At 42.1% G+C, this 17,063-nt stretch overlaps 1 protein-coding gene and 1 long non-coding RNA gene across 2 annotated transcripts in view; one reads left to right on the top strand and one right to left on the bottom strand.

Annotated features, from left to right (window-relative positions):
- Positions 1-1,877: 1,877 nt before the first annotated feature.
- On the top strand, positions 1,878-5,178 carry LOC146658515 (uncharacterized). Its single transcript, XR_014913723.1, has 2 exons — positions 1,878-2,010; positions 4,457-5,178. It is a non-coding gene; the product is annotated as an uncharacterized LOC146658515 (long non-coding RNA).
- LOC146658514 (ribonuclease inhibitor-like) overlaps positions 5,072-17,063 on the bottom strand; it is a 29,598-nt gene continuing 17,606 nt past the window's right edge. Inside the window, exons 2-5 of the mRNA XM_085422167.1 lie at positions 14,918-15,094; positions 12,066-12,242; positions 10,256-10,429; positions 5,072-9,582 (exon numbers count right to left, since the gene is read on the bottom strand). Coding sequence (XP_085278293.1) covers positions 9,573-9,582; positions 10,256-10,429; positions 12,066-12,242; positions 14,918-15,094 — 538 coding nt within the window. The 3' untranslated portion in view covers positions 5,072-9,572. The remainder of the gene's footprint in view (positions 9,583-10,255; positions 10,430-12,065; positions 12,243-14,917; positions 15,095-17,063) is intronic.

The following is a 17,063-nucleotide window of genomic DNA, read 5'->3' as shown; positions in this document are numbered from 1 at the left end:
GTCCTTGGAGGCAGCTCAGTAAACTCAGGGATGCAGACAAAATCAGCACTTGCAGGAACACAATGTGCCCTCTCACAATGAGCTTGAAAACATAAACTGAGTTTTCCTCACTGACTGTTTTAGACAGTATTGTGGGAGCAACACAAAAAGCAGCTTCAGAGAGCTGGAAACACAGTTTAGTGTCTTTGCCTGCTCGCTTTAAGTCACAATAAACAGAAAACTCATTGTGTCTCATGTCAGAATCAAATCACTCATATACAGGAAAGGAAGAGGCGGAGCTTATTTCTTGCAGGGAGAGGTTAGCAGTCTGTGTCTGGATGCTCTGAAATCCTGGAATCCAGCTGTGGAGAGCAGCGCCGGCGGCGTGGACGCAGTTTAGTAATCAGGGAACGGGAGACAGGAGGGAAACACAGCTGGGACCAATTACACACACGAGACAGGAAACACTAACACAGGACTGTCAAAGTAAAAAAAGGAAATATGACACAGAGTCCAAAGTAATGAGACGTGGGACACAGTGAAGACACAGAAACAGAAACCAGAACTATAATCACAAAACAAACTCAGCAACATAAAGAGTGAATCAGCTGATTCAGTGTTTGTGACAAAAACATGGATCCTGGTTAATAAGTTGTATTTGTTTGTTTCTGTATTATTTTGTGTATCGTTCTTATGAGCTGTTGTTTTTTCAGTGAAATATTATTTAATTGTTTTAAGCTTTTTGTTGACTTTGAAGTGCTTAAGTTGATATTTTTGAACATTTAATTTGTTAGATTATTGTAGAGTGGATAAAACTGTCAAACGCACAGCTGCTTCCAGCATGGCCGGAGGAGAGGTGGCTGAGCAGATGCACAACACACACAGCTCACAGGTTTGCATTTCTAGATATTGCAGATGTTGCAGAAATTGACAGTAAAGAACTCAGAGATCCAGCGCTGTCTCCTGCCCCTGATTTATATACCACAACACAACGACAGGCGTAACTCACACAAACGGGTAACATGAGGCTCAGATGCTTTGGACATGTTCACATATACTGGACACAGAATGATGAAAATGGAGCTGCAGGAAGGAGGAAAAGAGGAAAAACACAGAAAAGATTCACAGATGTGGTGAAAAAGGACATGACAGGTTCTGTTTGTTAGTTTGTTTTTTCTTTATTTGGTAAAGATTCAGAAATAAAGAGAAGATCACATGTTTGAATATAATATTAATGTTCTGTAATTACACAAGTTGTAAAATCTTTCCAGAGTGAGACAGAGACTGTAGAAGGTATTAAATTATTCTGTTATTATATGTTACCTTATATATGTAATCATAGTAGTTGAATTAGAATACTGCTGTAGATCACATTATACCCTTTAATATAGAGTGTGTGAGCTGTATGTAGTTTAGTTCTCATTATACTTTTGAGTTAATAGAACATATTCACATATTAGTTCATTAGATAAATGTGCATCACTCTGTATCCTTGATCTGCTGGGAATGTGTTACACTGTTTTCTTGACATGCTTAATTGTTGAATCATGAAGAGAAGGTTGTAAGCAGGAGACTCTGTGTCTAAAGACAGGGGAGATAGATAGACCACATTCCACACCCCCACCTTACAGAAAGCAGAGAAACAACTGCCGAGGTCATAACTTAGGCGCTGTAACAGAGAAAAAATGTGATGTTTTGGCTTTTACGACTAGCTGGGGGCCACTAGAGACTATAAAAAGCTGAGCAACCCGTCACCATTTTGAGACATGTGCCTGACCCTCTGGTAGCATCTCTCCCGTCCGGACGTTGTAATGCTCTTATTGTTGAATTGTATGGAAATAAATGATTGTTGATTGAGCATTGATACACTGAGTATTGTCCCTCCTTCAGCCCAAAGATTCAAAGAATTGGGAGATTTCAACAACTTGGTGCCGTGTGACCCGGATCTTTGGTGTGCTGAGGAGGTGCAGATTTGGCCTTTGGTGAGATCGTGAGGCGAGGTGAACAGAGGACCGGTCCAAAAATAAAAAGGTAAGCACAGCCTGTTGTATTATAAATACCAAATGTGCATATTGGGCTTTCCAAATTAATCTGTTCACTGAGTTACACGTATTTTCACAGTAAATTTGTCGGTGTCTGGTTTTTGGCGCAAGATACTAACAACATAAGTTGAGGCTGAATTCCAGTGTGTTAAATAAACTGCTTCTACCGAGATACTAATAACATACTACGTTGGACTAGTTGCAGCCACTTTACCTTCCACATTTAATTTTGTCTAATACTGGCTTCTGTAGCAATAATACGTTAGAATTTCTTCTGAAGACGCGGCCATTAGTTCAGTACATTGAAGTCGAGGTTTGAAGTTTGTTTATGGTGTCGGTTACGTCCTGGCTCTTGCCGGCTATGAAATAGAAGTTGATTTAAGGAAAAGCAGATGCTGGCTTCACGGTGCGGTTGAACGCTGGCAACGCGAGAGCGAAACACGTCCGTAGGTTTGGTTTATGATACGGCGTGTTCCGGTGGTGCGGCCGTGAAGTGCAGTAGTGGTTGGTGCTAATTTTAGTACATTGAACAGAGGCTTGACGGTGGTTTGTGGCGTCAGTCGAGTTTTTTTTTTAAGGGCTGCGGTCATAAAACAAAGTAAAATTTTACTTGCCAAGAAGTACATAGAGCAAAACCTGGTTTATGATGTCGGGTATAACTTCGGGGATGCAAGCATCACTTTTATGATGCGACTTTGCCCCGTTGTGGCGGTCATAAGCGCAGAGAAAGGGGTATTTTGGTCTATGGTGCAGTGTGCTTCAGAAGATCTAATAGTTGAGCTCAGAGGTTTCTGTGCAAATTTCTGCTGATGAGGAGCGCTCTCTGTGTGTCTCACTGATGGTGAAACGCGCTGTGTGTGTAAGGCGCGCTCTGGCTGTGGGTGAGGCGCGCGCTGAGTGTGCTTTTTGTGTGTGTGAAGTCTGAACACAGTGACAGTGACGGTTGATGTGTTTGATTAGGAGGACATTAGAGCAAATACACATTTTAGGATCAAAGGTTGATGCCTAGTGTACCTGTGGAACATTTGCCCTAGGAGTGGCGACCCTCCTGTCCGTGGACGCGTGGCCAGGACCGGCGTCGTCCGGGTGCCGAGGTGGTGACTTGGGGAGGTGAGGGCCCCCGCATAGCTACGGAAATAACACTGGAACGGCCGTGTAATCACGGGTTCACATTTATTCCGGACTAGAACAAGACACATTTTGCGAACAAACGTTGAGTCTAGATTAGTAAAGAAATATAAAAAGGTTGAATTCCTCGTTTCAGTGGTTGAAATTGTTGTGTGCCTGTCCCCTGACGAGTGTGAAATTAAAATAAAGAGGGAATTTGGAGCCACATGGAGATAGACGGGCATAATTGGGTGTATTACTCTGTGGTGTAATAAAAATAAAAAGGAGAGATAGTAAGAGGTGTGCAGTGGAGAATTATGGAGGAGTACAGAGAGGAATGTGTTGGGAGACTGGCGTACAGTTTACGCTGTCAAGGTAGGCGTGTTGCCTGCTTATCGGTTTAAAAGTGATGAAAATGAAATTAAAATAAATCTCTTAGTGTGTTAATACAGGAAGCTGCGGACCTGGACCAACTGCCCCCACAAGCACAGCGGCCGAAGCAAAATTATAGGTAATGGGAACCACACCCAGCACGAATCAGCAGCTGTGAAAAAGACAGCAGCGAGGAGAGAATTAGAGGAGAAATTAAGAGAAGTTTTAACACATAAAATTGGGGCCAACGGACTTGTGGAGGTTGGGAAGGCGTCCGGAGCATCACAACAAAAAGGTGAAACAAAAACACACACAAGCAGAGAAATCTGAGAGAAAGGCTCCTTTTAAGGTAACGCCTAGTTTGAGAAAAGATAAAATTAACCTGCTTTTATACAAATGCACATACACGCAATGAAGAAACAGCTTACACTCATGAACACGTGAAGATTTTCCAGCAAGGTTAAAGAAAAATTAACATACTTAAATGATGAAGTCTATACATTACTGACAAAGAAACCCTCTGGGTTGCAGGACAACAATTTAACTAAAAAAAAAAAAAAAAAAAAAAAAAAAAAAAAAAAAAAAAAAGGAACACTGGTCTAACCAACCAGGCAAGACACAACAAATTTAGTGGTTAAAAGATTCAAATTGTGACATGTTTTCTGTTGATTGATTAATAAAAGTGATTACTGAATGAAAGAAAGTTCCTTTTTGGGTTTTTAAACATGATCTTAAGAATTTTAATATGTACTTGTGTTGTCCTGTCAACTTGGTGGGTTAGGAGTTGATTATATCGGGAGACAAAAAACAAAAAAAGGGGGAGAGAAGGCTGACACAGGGCCTGGCCCCATTGTCTCCCCTTTGAATAACACAGCCAACACAACAACATTTTCCTGTTCGTTTGTTTTTGTTTGTTTTTGTTTTGTTTTGTTTTTTCTATACATATTTAATTACAGGCTGCTTTGCCGGCCCTGAAAGCCGAGGCTGACTGGACTCCTGCTCTCCCCCATACGTGACACTGACCAAATGCTGCAACAGCTGGACCCACAACAACGACCTGAGAATGTCAACAGACCTGCAGGAATGTGATCTCATGCAGCCGAGACGGAGAGCACTAAACCTAAGGCCCGTTTCACTACACGGGGAAAAAATTCCCAGACTGCGTCAGCTGACAGAGCTGTGACGAGACGCCCGCCAAGCCCGAATGAAAAGTAAGGCCGAGCGAAAGAATGCTGACCTTGATAACTTTGCATTCACACTGTGCAGGACAGTGATGGCCCAACACGGATGATCGGGTGGCGAAAAAGGGCGTGACCGAGACAGGAGGAGTAACTGAGGTCAGAAGGCACCTCAGAATGGACAAAAACACAGAAGAAGATGCAGGTTTCACCTGCGGTGAACATCGACACTGGAGAAAGGACTGCCCCAATTGGGGTCAGAACCAGGACGGACTGAATTTTGAGCAGCAGCAGCAGCAATGGTCGCAAACAAACTGAAAAAGGAGGGGGGCAGGACCCCAGGGCATGCTTCAGGCCGTGGTTTACCCAGAACACTAGAACAGGAAAGTGATGAACACAAACACACACACACACACACACACACACACACACACACACACACACACACACACACACACACACACACACACACACACACACACGTCTCCAAACACACAGATTCAGAATGAAGTGAAATACACACATGAACACGTGCACTCGTTGAGTGAGTGAGAAATGACACACACACACATACACACACACACACACACATTGGAATGTTGATTCACTGAGAAGTGATGCACACACATACACATGCACACGCTTGTGCAATGAAGAGTGATCCACACGCACACACACATACACGCTGATGCAATGAAGAATGCTTTGCTTATGCTGATATGCAAAATGCTGCACACAAACATCCCAATGCATAATTTTTATGAGGAGCCATTGATTACCATTGATTACTTAGAATGTGTTATATGTCACCCAGAGGGCATTTATGTAGATTTTAGGAATAAGGTCTAAAAAAGTTTGGTTATGAAAACAATGTCTGTGCGTGATGTCTGTTTATGGCTCAAGGCCTTGACTGAATTCTTTGCTGTGCTTCACACAGCCCTGATGAGGAACAGTGGCACAGAGTGAAAATGATGAATTAATAGTGTAAGTTTAGGTTGGAGTACGGCATTTTCTGTGATTGAGTTTTAATTCAAGGAGGAACAAAAGGTGTTACGGCACCTGAGGTTCTCATTCCCACACAATATTGTCCCGGCAGGAAGCAAAATGTTCCTGTGAATTTCTGGTTGATTGTTTGGTTTTGTTTAGCGCTAGCTTGATTTTATCAGTGAGCTTTGGCTTGTGTTCTTTCTCGTAAGCGAGAGAGGGATAGTTTTATGCTTGGACATGTCTGCAACGGGCCCTAGTTTGTGTTATTGTTATTAGTGTTTTGTTGGTTATGTCTGTTTTCGTGTTTGTTACAGTGCACTGGAGAAAAAACATCTGAGAGGTGTGATCCACCGGTGGTGATATGTTGATATTTTGTGAGTTTATGATTTAACAATCAGCTCTTTAAACCAGGCCTGAAAGATTGAAATTTAAAGCGCTATAAAATATTATTACTGTAAACAGTTGCAAAGTGTGCTTCTCCATGATTGTAATTGGCTTGGGAGAAATTCACTTATAGGGAACACTGAGAAGTTCTGAGTCTAAAAGGATTGCACCGAGTCAATCCGGCCCAAAAAACAACAAGGAATTGTTTTCCTTTAAAATGATGACGTCATCTTGCTGGTGATGGATGCTCGAATAGGTTGCGCGTGAGACTCCATTATCAGCAACATCTGGTATGAATGTGTATGGAGGTATGCATGTGAATGGACTGTGATGGACTGACGACTAAAAGCTTTGACTGACTTGATACTGAGACAATGACTGCACCCACTTTAGGATTAGTAAATGCCAATAAACAATTCACCCAGCCGACAAGAGAAGGGTGGATGCTTCGCTTTGTTTTGTTTTGTTTTTTCAGGAGCAGGAGGATAAGAGAGACTGGAGGAGGAGACTCTAGCTTCACATAAGTATGAACTGCAGACTTAACACTGTGGTTGCTGATTTTGAGTTACCGATGTTTGCATTAAGAAAACTGTGCTATATTAGCTGTGTTTTGAGTAAGGTATCATGTTATATTATTGGGAATGCCAAATGCTACAGTGGAGAAGACTTTTGATGCCACTCATGACTGGAACATGTTATTATTAACCATAGCAGGCCACTGTAAAAAGTCAATTAAATTTTATAGAGGAAAATCGCCAAAATTGAACAATACCTATGAATGACTGGCCACATTCAGAATAGAGATATGCAATAATAAACATTGGTCCACGTGATTTAGGTTCTCACTTGAAATAGTAAGTTATTAAATGTAGAATATAATCGACAGGGACATTTGATAGGATGTGGTACTGCAAAAGAACAAGAGCAAAGTAAATAAAGAAAATATTGTATTTAGTTTGGATAAATTCAAATTAAAATGTACCATTACACTCAGAGGATCAATATGGAATAAAACATATGCAAAATTTGTAGGAAGTACATGACTGATAACTGTTCTGTCCTGAGCGTTTGTTTCTAGAGCACCCACTTGACCACACCAACAGTTTCTCGCCACCGAGGAGGGGTACTTGCAAAAAGAATAAAATAAAAATCTGAGTTTAACAAAACATTTTAAATGTAAATATCAAGATTACCTTTCTTTTTCCATGAAATGTGCTTGTGGGCACGCCAGCCATTTTGAAAAGGTGGGCAAAACAATTGGCAAGGCCACACCCCCACACGTGTGATATAATTTTAAAGGTACTGTTGCCCTCTCTAAGAAACATCAGGACTTAGAGGAGTGGCAAGTAGAGTATGCGAGCTACAAGCAAAAACTAAAATGTGTACTACAGTGTGCAAAAATGAAATACTGGGTCATCAGGGGGTCATGAAGGGACATTTTCGGGATCGAAGATCCTCAGGGATGACAAGGCTGGAGCAACGGTACTCGAGAGAAGAATTTCTGATACTTTCTGAGATATGATGTCACCAACCTTCTCTTTTAATTGTCTAGCTCCAATGAATTGACACATGGGAGTGTGTCAAAAAGGGGGAAGTTGAGTCCGAACATCAAACAATGGTTTTATGAACATCTTATGACATTATTTCTGTGTTTAATAATTTAGCTATGGTAAAACTTAAGCTTATAATGTGTTAGACTTAGAAAGGGTTCACTAATTTTTGATTTCTTTTACACACATAGATTATGATTAGAATAGGTCCTGAACATAATATTTTAAACCAAATTTGAATCATTAGAAGAACAATGGATAACAATATTAGATTATCAAGGCTAGGGAGAGAGGTGTTTTGGTTTTCTGTCTCTTGCAGAGAAAGGAACAGACACCAGACGGGGACCCGGAGATGTGAGGACCCTTCACAGCAGGGACAGATGTAGGGACTGCCGAGACAGCAACTGGGGTCAAGTGTCATGACGTTTGGGCTCCTGGAGAAGATGGATCCCACAAACACAGCAATAACCATGAAGGGGTTGGCGAAAACCAGGAACACCAGACCAACGAGGTTCGAGAGGCTCTTGGCAAAAAGGGGGACACGCCGGTGAACCCAAAACACACAGATCCTTGTTTGAAATCGGGGCAGAATAATCCCCAGAACTGTGCAATGACTAAAGGGTGGTCTAACCCCGGAGGTCGAAGAAAGAAGCTGAGAATCACCCAACTGGAAGACACTGGTAGCTGCAGCAATAAAAATAAAGGTTAAAAGCTCCTTAGACAGAGGTTCTAGTCTAAGTACATTTGAAAGGTATAAGGTGGCATTAAAATGGGAGTGGAAAACTGGAGCACCAAAATAAAGCTGTGGGAGAATTGGGGAGTGATGGGAGTGTCATCTGTAACTGCTGTTATGGTGGTAAATCTAACTTTGCTTGCATCTGAACTGCGTGAACACAGAGGTCATCCCACATATGGTCCACCCGTTAAAGGGGGACAGAGGGCCTCAGGATCAAGAAAACCTGGACCTTGCGACCCTGGAGTGCATGTTGTAAGTGATCTCTTTCAGAGATCAAAAGGGGGAATTATTAAATTATTCTGTTATTATATGTTACCTTATATATGTAATCATAGTAGTTGAATTAGAATACTGCTGTAGATCACATTATACCCTTTAATATAGAGTGTGTGAGCTGTATGTAGTTTAGTTCTCATTATACTTTTGAGTTAACAGAACATATTCACATATTAGTTCATTAGATAAATGTGCATCACTCTGTATCCTTGATCTGCTGGGAATGTGTTACACTGTTTTCTTGACATGCTTAATTGTTGAATCATGAAGAGAAGGTTGTAAGCAGGAGACTCTGTGTCTAAAGACAGGGGAGATAGATAGACCACATTCCACACCCCCACCTTACAGAAAGCAGAGAAACAACTGCCGAGGTCATAACTTAGGCGCTGTAACAGAGAAAAAATGTGATGTTTTGGCTTTTACGACTAGCTGGGGGCCACTAGAGACTATAAAAAGCTGAGCAACCCGTCACCATTTTGAGACATGTGCCTGACCCTCTGGTAGCATCTCTCCCGTCCGGACGTTGTAATGCTCTTATTGTTGAATTGTATGGAAATAAATGATTGTTGATTGAGCATTGATACACCGAGTATTGTCCCTCCTTCAGCCCAAAGATTCAAAGAATTGGGAAAATTCAACAAAGGACAGAGCAGCAGCAGAGCAGTCCAGATACACTGATGATCCTCTGTCAGATCCAGAGGGACACACAGGGCTGATGCTGGACTCTACATTGTGTCTGACAGTGGAGCTGTTCTCAGAGCAGTTCACTCTGCAGCACTGACAGTCATCTGCACTTCATTCCTCTGTCAGTCACTGCTGGATGAAGCTCTCCTCTCCACCTCCCAGTAACATGGCCCAGTCAGAGCGTCTCTACACACAAGCTGCTGCTGCTTCAACCTCTCTGGATCATCAGGACACAGCTGCTCCTCTCTCAGCACACACACCGTCCTGTTTACCATCATCAGCTCCACCTGCAGAGAGAAGGAGGAAGAGCAGAGGAGATAAACGAGTGTTTCCAGAGACTCTTCATCAGCTGTCAGTCAGTGATGCAGCACATCCAGTATAAAGAGCAGCAGGGACTTCAGTGCTGGGACTGTACTAGGACTCATTGTTGCTTCACTTTCTCTAATCTTTGGATTTTTATTGAAGTTGCTGAAAATGTTTTTCACTCCTAGTTTGAGTTTGGACTTTCATTCGTTAGAAGAACCTTGGTGTGTCCACTCTGAGCTCTGTAGGAACCCCAACAACAAGCCCAACAATCCAGATGGACGGTTCCAGCTGTTAACTGGAGGAATTCCATCCAAACATCTGCTCTCACTAAATTCTTCCTCACCAACAGACTGTGTTCTTCACTGCTTTAAACTTGGAAATGAATGCAGTCATTGGTCTGCGTGCTGCTTTGTTCAGAGCTGATTGGCTGTTGACAGTGTTTGATCAGAGCGTGTCAGCCGTTACTATGGTGACCATAAAGGTGAGAAACAGGAAGTGTTTGTGTCCAATCCAGAAGCCTGTCACCATTCTCCTCTCACAGCTTCACTGAGAAGCTGCAGCTTTACAGGAAACACTGGATCTTTGTTTCATACTGACTGTGTTTAGTACAATACTGCTGACAGCACCACCCACTCACTCCATCACTCTACTGACCTCAGTTTCTCCAGTCTGTAGTCTGGACTCTGCTGAAGATCAGACAGCTGCTCCAAATTTGAATGCCACAGGTTGCTTCCTCTCAGGTCCAGCTCTCTCAGATGGGAGGGGTTGGACTTCAGTGCTGCTGCCAGATAATCACAGCTGATCTCTGACAAATCACAGCCCCTCAATCTGTATAAAAAATGAAAGATACACTAAAGGACACTCAAAGCTGGCTTGGAAAGGAATGAAGTCCATGGTGGGGATGCAGAACAAGGAGCAAAGATGAATGTGATGCTCAATCAGCAGAAGACTTGGACTCATTGGATTCCAGCTTTGATACCATTGATTTCAATGAAGAGCTTTGTGATTGTAGCAAAGGGCCGGTAGCTCTGAGAGTCCCACTGATGAGGTGTTTGTGTGGAAATCTCTTAGTGGGACCAAAGAGAGAAAAAGCCCTGGTCCTGATGCTGTGGGAGGGAAAGAATTGAAGTGTGCTGTGAGGAACTGACTGGGAGATTTTCACACATTTTCCAGTCCTCCTTGGAACAACAGGAAGTTCCCAGCATATGGAAACAAAGGTTAAGTGTCCTATGGCACTCAGTGATGATGGTGCTGTGGCCCCACCACCTCCACCTCTTTGTAAAGGAACTAACTGTAATCTGAAGCTTCAAATGGAACTAAAACTTCATCCACTAGGTGGCAGTGTCTGATGATAAAGTGTTAGTGTAGCTGGCCTGTAGTAAGAAACAGGAAAATGCAGGATTTGGGCTGAAATGGGGAAAGGTGGTTAGCACTAGTGCCTTAAAGCAAGAAGGTTGTAGGTTGGTCAGCTGGGCCTTTCTGTGGAGGTTGGATGTTCTCCCACAGTCCAATGAAATGCTGCTTAGGTTCATTGGTGCTTCTAAATTGGCTGTAGGTGTGGATGTGAGAGAGTGCTTCTCTGTCTCTCTCTGTTGGCCCTGTGATGGACTGCTCACCTGTGCAGGTGGACCACACCTCTTGCCCTATGACAGCTAGGGCACAGGCTCCAGCCCTGTGAGCCTAAACAGTTAGCAAAAATGATTCATAGATGGCCTGAAATTCCCCAGTTAGCAGTTTGGTAGATAGCTATGACATGCTAATCGCATCCAGCAGCTGTATTCTACCTGTAAGCTGATCCCTGCTGAGCCAAAGCACTTTTTCATATACAAATTACAACCTTTAATAGGTTGGTCAGCCTCTTATTATCCTGCTGTTAGCTTCATTCCACAGAAAACTGAGAGAAACTAACAGAGCTGACATAGAATAAAGAGAAATGTGCTGATTTAAAGCCTTTGAAGTGCTTCAGATGATCTCTGTCCACTCATTCATTCATGTAAGCTTTCTAATGCAGCTTTGATCTTCACAGTCTGCTTTATGAAGCTCATTCTAACCCTGAATGTCAGAGTGTTCCTCCTTCTCTTTCCCATCATTCATGCTGGCAGTGGAGGAGATTTGGATGTTGGACTGTGTTTTGGATGATGTGTGTATGTTTGTGTTGGACTGCTGTCTGTAAAGCAAACGCACATTTTGCTTTGGATTTCAGTGTCAGACGGACTTTAAGGTGCAATGAAGAGTTTGAGAGTTTCACAGTGAATTATCCAGTGGAGGATTTTTCTTTGAACGTCTGAAATGTGAACATTGTTCTGCTGCAGTCAATGGACTAAACCAGAGAAGAAGAAAACAGACTTTACCATGAAGATCCTCAGTGTGGATCAGTATAATATCAGCCTGATGTCTGCAGTTTAGTGTCAGCACAACTTTCACATCATATTCATCTCAGCACAACTAAAACATGCTGACTGACCTCAGAGTTTCAAGTTTAAATCCTGGACTCTCCAGAAAACCACACAGATGCTTCACTCCTGAATCCTGCAGCTCCTTGTTGTTACTCAGGTCCAGCTCTCTCAGATGGGAGGGGTTGGACTTCAGTGCTACTGCCAGATAATCACAGCTGATCTCTGACAAACCACAGTCCTTCAATCTGTATAAAGAATGAAAGATGTAAGTTTATTAGACAAAGTGCTTGAAATCATTCAGTGTTTCATCATCTGTTCAGAGCTGAAGAAGGTTCAGAATGTAGAAGTTTAGAAAATGGAAACTCCAAACAGCTGAAGCCAACAGGAAGCAGCTTCAAACAAACACAACAAGAGAAAAAACTGAATGTTTCACATTAAAGTCGTACATTTCTCATAAAAACAGGAAAAAGACTTGAAAAAGTCGTGTTTTTCCTTCCAGGAACCACATGGCTTCACTTTTAAAGGTGAAGTGTGAAAGAAATGGACACATTTGAAGTCCAACACCTTTTTCCAGTCACATTATTAAAGCAGACAAACTACAAGCTCATTTTCATTCCAACAAGTCATCTTCTGACCTGGACTAACAACACTGGTCTCTATGTGCAGCTGGCTGTGAGACCAGTGCTCAGGGAGCGTCTACAAAGTGCAACACTGAAAGAACATCACACACTCATTTGCTTCCAGCACTTTCACACAAACATCTACTGTCATTATTGTCACCAAACTCTGTGGATCCTTTATTGCAAATTCAAATGGGATCAAATGGTCAGACAAAAGAGGGTTATGAGGAAATATGATGAAATGTTGTGTATTAGCAGCAAGTTATTGAATCATCTTCCTCAGAAACCAAACAAAATGATTGACAAACATGTTTTTACAAACTCAGTGTTGGACTTGGATCAGCAGAATAAGCTGATGTTTAAAGGCATTTGAGTCTCGCTGTATGAGAGTCCAGTTATTACTCAATATTTATGGATGATGTTTTTTCAGTGTTGCACTTTGTAGACGCTCCCTGAGCCTCACAGCCAGCTGCACATGGACCAGCTGACATTACCAAGCATTAGAGGCAGGTGTAAAAAAATAGATTTTCCCATTTAAATGGTTTTAATTTGAATAAAACGATGTTGATTCATTCAATCCTGAATCGATGTTTAATATAAATGTATTTTGCCAAAATCTCAGGTTAAAGCTCACAAACGATTTCAACAAGCAGCAAACAGCTAAAACAGTAAATGAGAGCAGCTAAACACATAAAGATGGAAACACAGAGCGTGGATCGTTCACTCGACGGCACGTACACGGACACGCCGTCGGGGCTGAAAGTGGACAGCTCACAGATCCTGAAGCTGCAGGTTTCATCTGTCTCCAACCAAAACTGAGTGAACCAGCAGCAAAAGAAGATCCAAACTCTGCTTCACGTTTGATAAATATGCTCATGAATTCTCTCTGACTTTGGCTGTTCCTGCCTGCACAGCTCTCTCTCTCTCAGTGTACTCCAAGAACAGCTTCAAACATCTGTTTCTGCATCATTCACTGTTTATTAGCCACCAGTCTGCTTCATGGTTTCCTTCAGTTTTTTTTTTTTAATACTTTCTCTTTATTGATTTTCATCTTATTTTACATACAGAACTAAGGAGGGCAAGGGAAACCAACACAGTCACATATGTTCGCATATTCCAAAATACACAACGCCTTGTTTTACTTACACATACTACATATTACACAGGTGCATGTTCCATTCAAACAAATTCGCAGTTGTCCCTCTGCATCACAGAGGTATCAGTTTCTAGTCTCTTGACGTATAACGATCCCATCGTTCCCAAAGTTTCTCTCCTTTCTCCTTCTGTAGCCGCAGTGAGAGGGTGATCAGTTCCATATGATGAATTGTGTTAATAATGTCTATGACCAGCTTCCGTGTGGGGGGGGGGCTTGTCTGCAACAAACACTTAGTAATTGCCTTTTTGCATGCAACCATAACTATTTTCAGTAAGTATGAGTCTCTGTTATTTATATCCTCAGGGATATTCCCAAGGTACATGGTACTAAAGGAGAAGTCCAGTGTTACTTCCAGCACATCCATCACCATTTGTTTAATCTCTTCCCAAAAGGTCTTCAGTTTAGGGCATGACCAGAAGACACGGAAGCAACCTGCAGCGACCTCCCCGCACTCCCTCCAGCATGAAGCGCCTGAACCACTTATTTTGGATTTCTGCTTTGGTGTGATGAAGAATCTAATTAAATTCTTCCATCCAAAATCTTGCCATGTTAAAGAATTTGTGGTAGATAACACATTCGGTTTCCTTCAGTTTTTGATCGACTGCAGAATATTTTGAAGGTTATCTGCTATAAAAAGCCAGAAGAGGAAAATCTGCTTCATGTGTTTCTGTTTGATCCTCAGTGACTTTGACACAAAGGCCTCTGCTGTGATGATCACACCTCTGATCAAGTCTCACAGTGTCACAACTGATAAATGATCAGAGTTAGAATATTTCTGACTGTCTGCTGTGTGCTGTGACCTTTGACCTGCTAAAGACAGTCAGCTGTGGATTATTCATTGTTGTGTCTGATACTTAGAACTGTGAGGAAGAAGCTGCACAGTTAATCAGGGTCCCCTCTCTCTGAATCAGGAAAGGTGGGCAGGCCGCGTGTGGGCCGCGGGCCATACGTTGAGTATCACTGTTTGAAATGTGAACATTGTTCTGCTACAGTCAATGGACTAAACCAGAGAAGAAGAAAACAGACTTTACCATGAAGATCCTCAGTGTGGATCAGTATAATATCAGCCTGATGTCTGCAGTTTAGTGTCAGCACAACTTTCACATCATATTCATCTCAGCACAACTAAAACATGCTGACTGACCTCAGAGTTTCAAGTTTAAATCCTGGACTCTCCAGAAAACCACACAGATGCTTCACTCCTGGATCCTGCAGCTCCTTGTTGTTACTCAGGTCCAGCTCTCTCAGATGGGAGGGGTTGGACTTCAGTGCTACTGCCAGATAATCACAGCTGATCTCTGACAGACCACAGCGCTTCAATCTGTATAAAGAATGAAAGATGTAAGTTTATTAGACAAAGTGTGAGCTTGAAATCATTCAGTGTTTCATCATCTGTTCAGAGCTGAAGAAGGTTCAGAATGTAGAAGTTTAGAAAATGGAAACTCCAAACAGCTGAAGCCAACAGGAAGCAGCTTCAAACAAACACAACAAGAGAAAAAACTCTGAATGTTTCACATTAAAGTCGAACATTTCTCATAAAAACAGGACAAAGACTTGAAAAAGTCGTGTTTTTCCTTCCAGGAACCACATGGCTTCACTTTTAAAGGTGAAGTGTGAAAGAAATGGACACATTTGAAGTCCAACACCTTTTTCCAGTCACATTATTAAAGCAGACAAACTACAAGCTCATTTTCATTCCAACAAGTCATCTTCTGACCTGGACTAACAACACTGGTCTCTATGTGCAGCTGGCTGTGAGACCAGTGCTCAGGGAGCGTCTACAAAGTGCAACACTGAAAGAACATCACACACTCATTTGCTTCCAGCACTTTCACACAAACATCTACTGTCATTATTGTCACCAAACTCTGTGGATCCTTTATTGCAAATTCAAATGGGATCAAATGGTCAGACAAAAGAGGGTTATGAGGAAATATGATGAAATGTTGTGTATTAGCAGCAAGTTATTGAATCATCTTCCTCAGAAACCAAACAAAATGATTGACAAACATGTTTTTACAAACTCAGTGTTGGACTTGGATCAGCAGGATAAGCTGATGTTTAAAGGCATTTGAGTCTGGCTGTATGAGAGTCCAGTTATTACTCAATATTTATGGATGATGTTTTTTCAGTGTTGCACTTTGTAGACGCTCCCTGAGCCTCACAGCCAGCTGCACATGGACCAGCTGACATTACCAAGCATTAGAGGCGGGTGTAAAAAAATAGATTTTCCCATTTAAATGGTTTTAATTTGAATAAAACGATGTTGATTCATTCAATCCTTAATCGATGTTTAATATAAATGTATTTTGCCAGAATCTCAGGTTAAAGCTCACAAACTATTTCAACAAGCAGCAAACAGCTAAAACAGTAAATGAGAGCAGCTAAACACACAAAGATGGAAACACAGAGCGTGGATCGTTCACTCGACGGCACGTACACGGACACGCCGTCGGGGCTGAAAGTGGACAGCTCACAGATCCTGAAGCTGCAGGTTTCATCTGTCTCCAACCAAAACTGAGTGAACCAGCAGCAGAAGAAGATCCAAACTCTGCTTCACGTTTGATAAATATGCTCATGAATTCTCTCTGACTTTGGCTGTTCCTGCCTGCACAGCTCTCTCTCTCTCAGTGTACTCCAAGAACAGCTTCAAACATCTGTTTCTGCATCATTCACTGTTTATTAGCCACCAGTCTGCTGTTGTGTTCAGTGCTGTCGGCCTCTGACAGGAAAGCCTCATTTCTGCTGTTCCATGGAAACTTTTTAAAATGATGACAGATTACAAACTCTCAGCTGTGTCTGTAATCAAACCTCTGTAACTTTGCTTCACTTCAGCAGCATCAGGTCATGTTCACATGTTGATTCATGGTTTGCTTCAGTTTTTGATCGACTGCAGAATATTTTGAAGGTTATCTGCTATAAAAAGCCAGAAGAGGAAAATCTGCTTCATGTGTTTCTGTTTGATCCTCAGTGACTTTGACACAAAGGCCTCTGCTGTGATGATCACACCTCTGATCAAGTCTCACAGTGTCACAACTGATAAATGATCAGAGTTAGAATATTTCTGACTGTCTGCTGTGTGCTGTGACCTTTGACCTGCTAAAGACAGTCAGCTGTGGATTATTCATTGTTGTGTCTGATACTTAGAACTGTGAGGAAGAAGCTACACAGTTAATCAGGGTCCCCTCTCTCTGAATTAGGAAAGGTGGGCAGGCCGCGTGTGGGCCACGGGCCATACGTTGAGTATCACTGTTTGAAATGTGATCATTGTTCTGCTGCAATCAATGGAC

The sequence above is a fragment of the Rhamphochromis longiceps genome, linkage group LG11 (genome assembly GCF_057381845.1).
Source record: "Rhamphochromis longiceps isolate RC_006_pf linkage group LG11, R_longiceps_female_GT1.1, whole genome shotgun sequence".
Taxonomy (NCBI): Eukaryota; Metazoa; Chordata; class Actinopteri; order Cichliformes; family Cichlidae; genus Rhamphochromis; species Rhamphochromis longiceps.
This window is presented reverse-complemented; position numbering and strand designations above follow the sequence as displayed.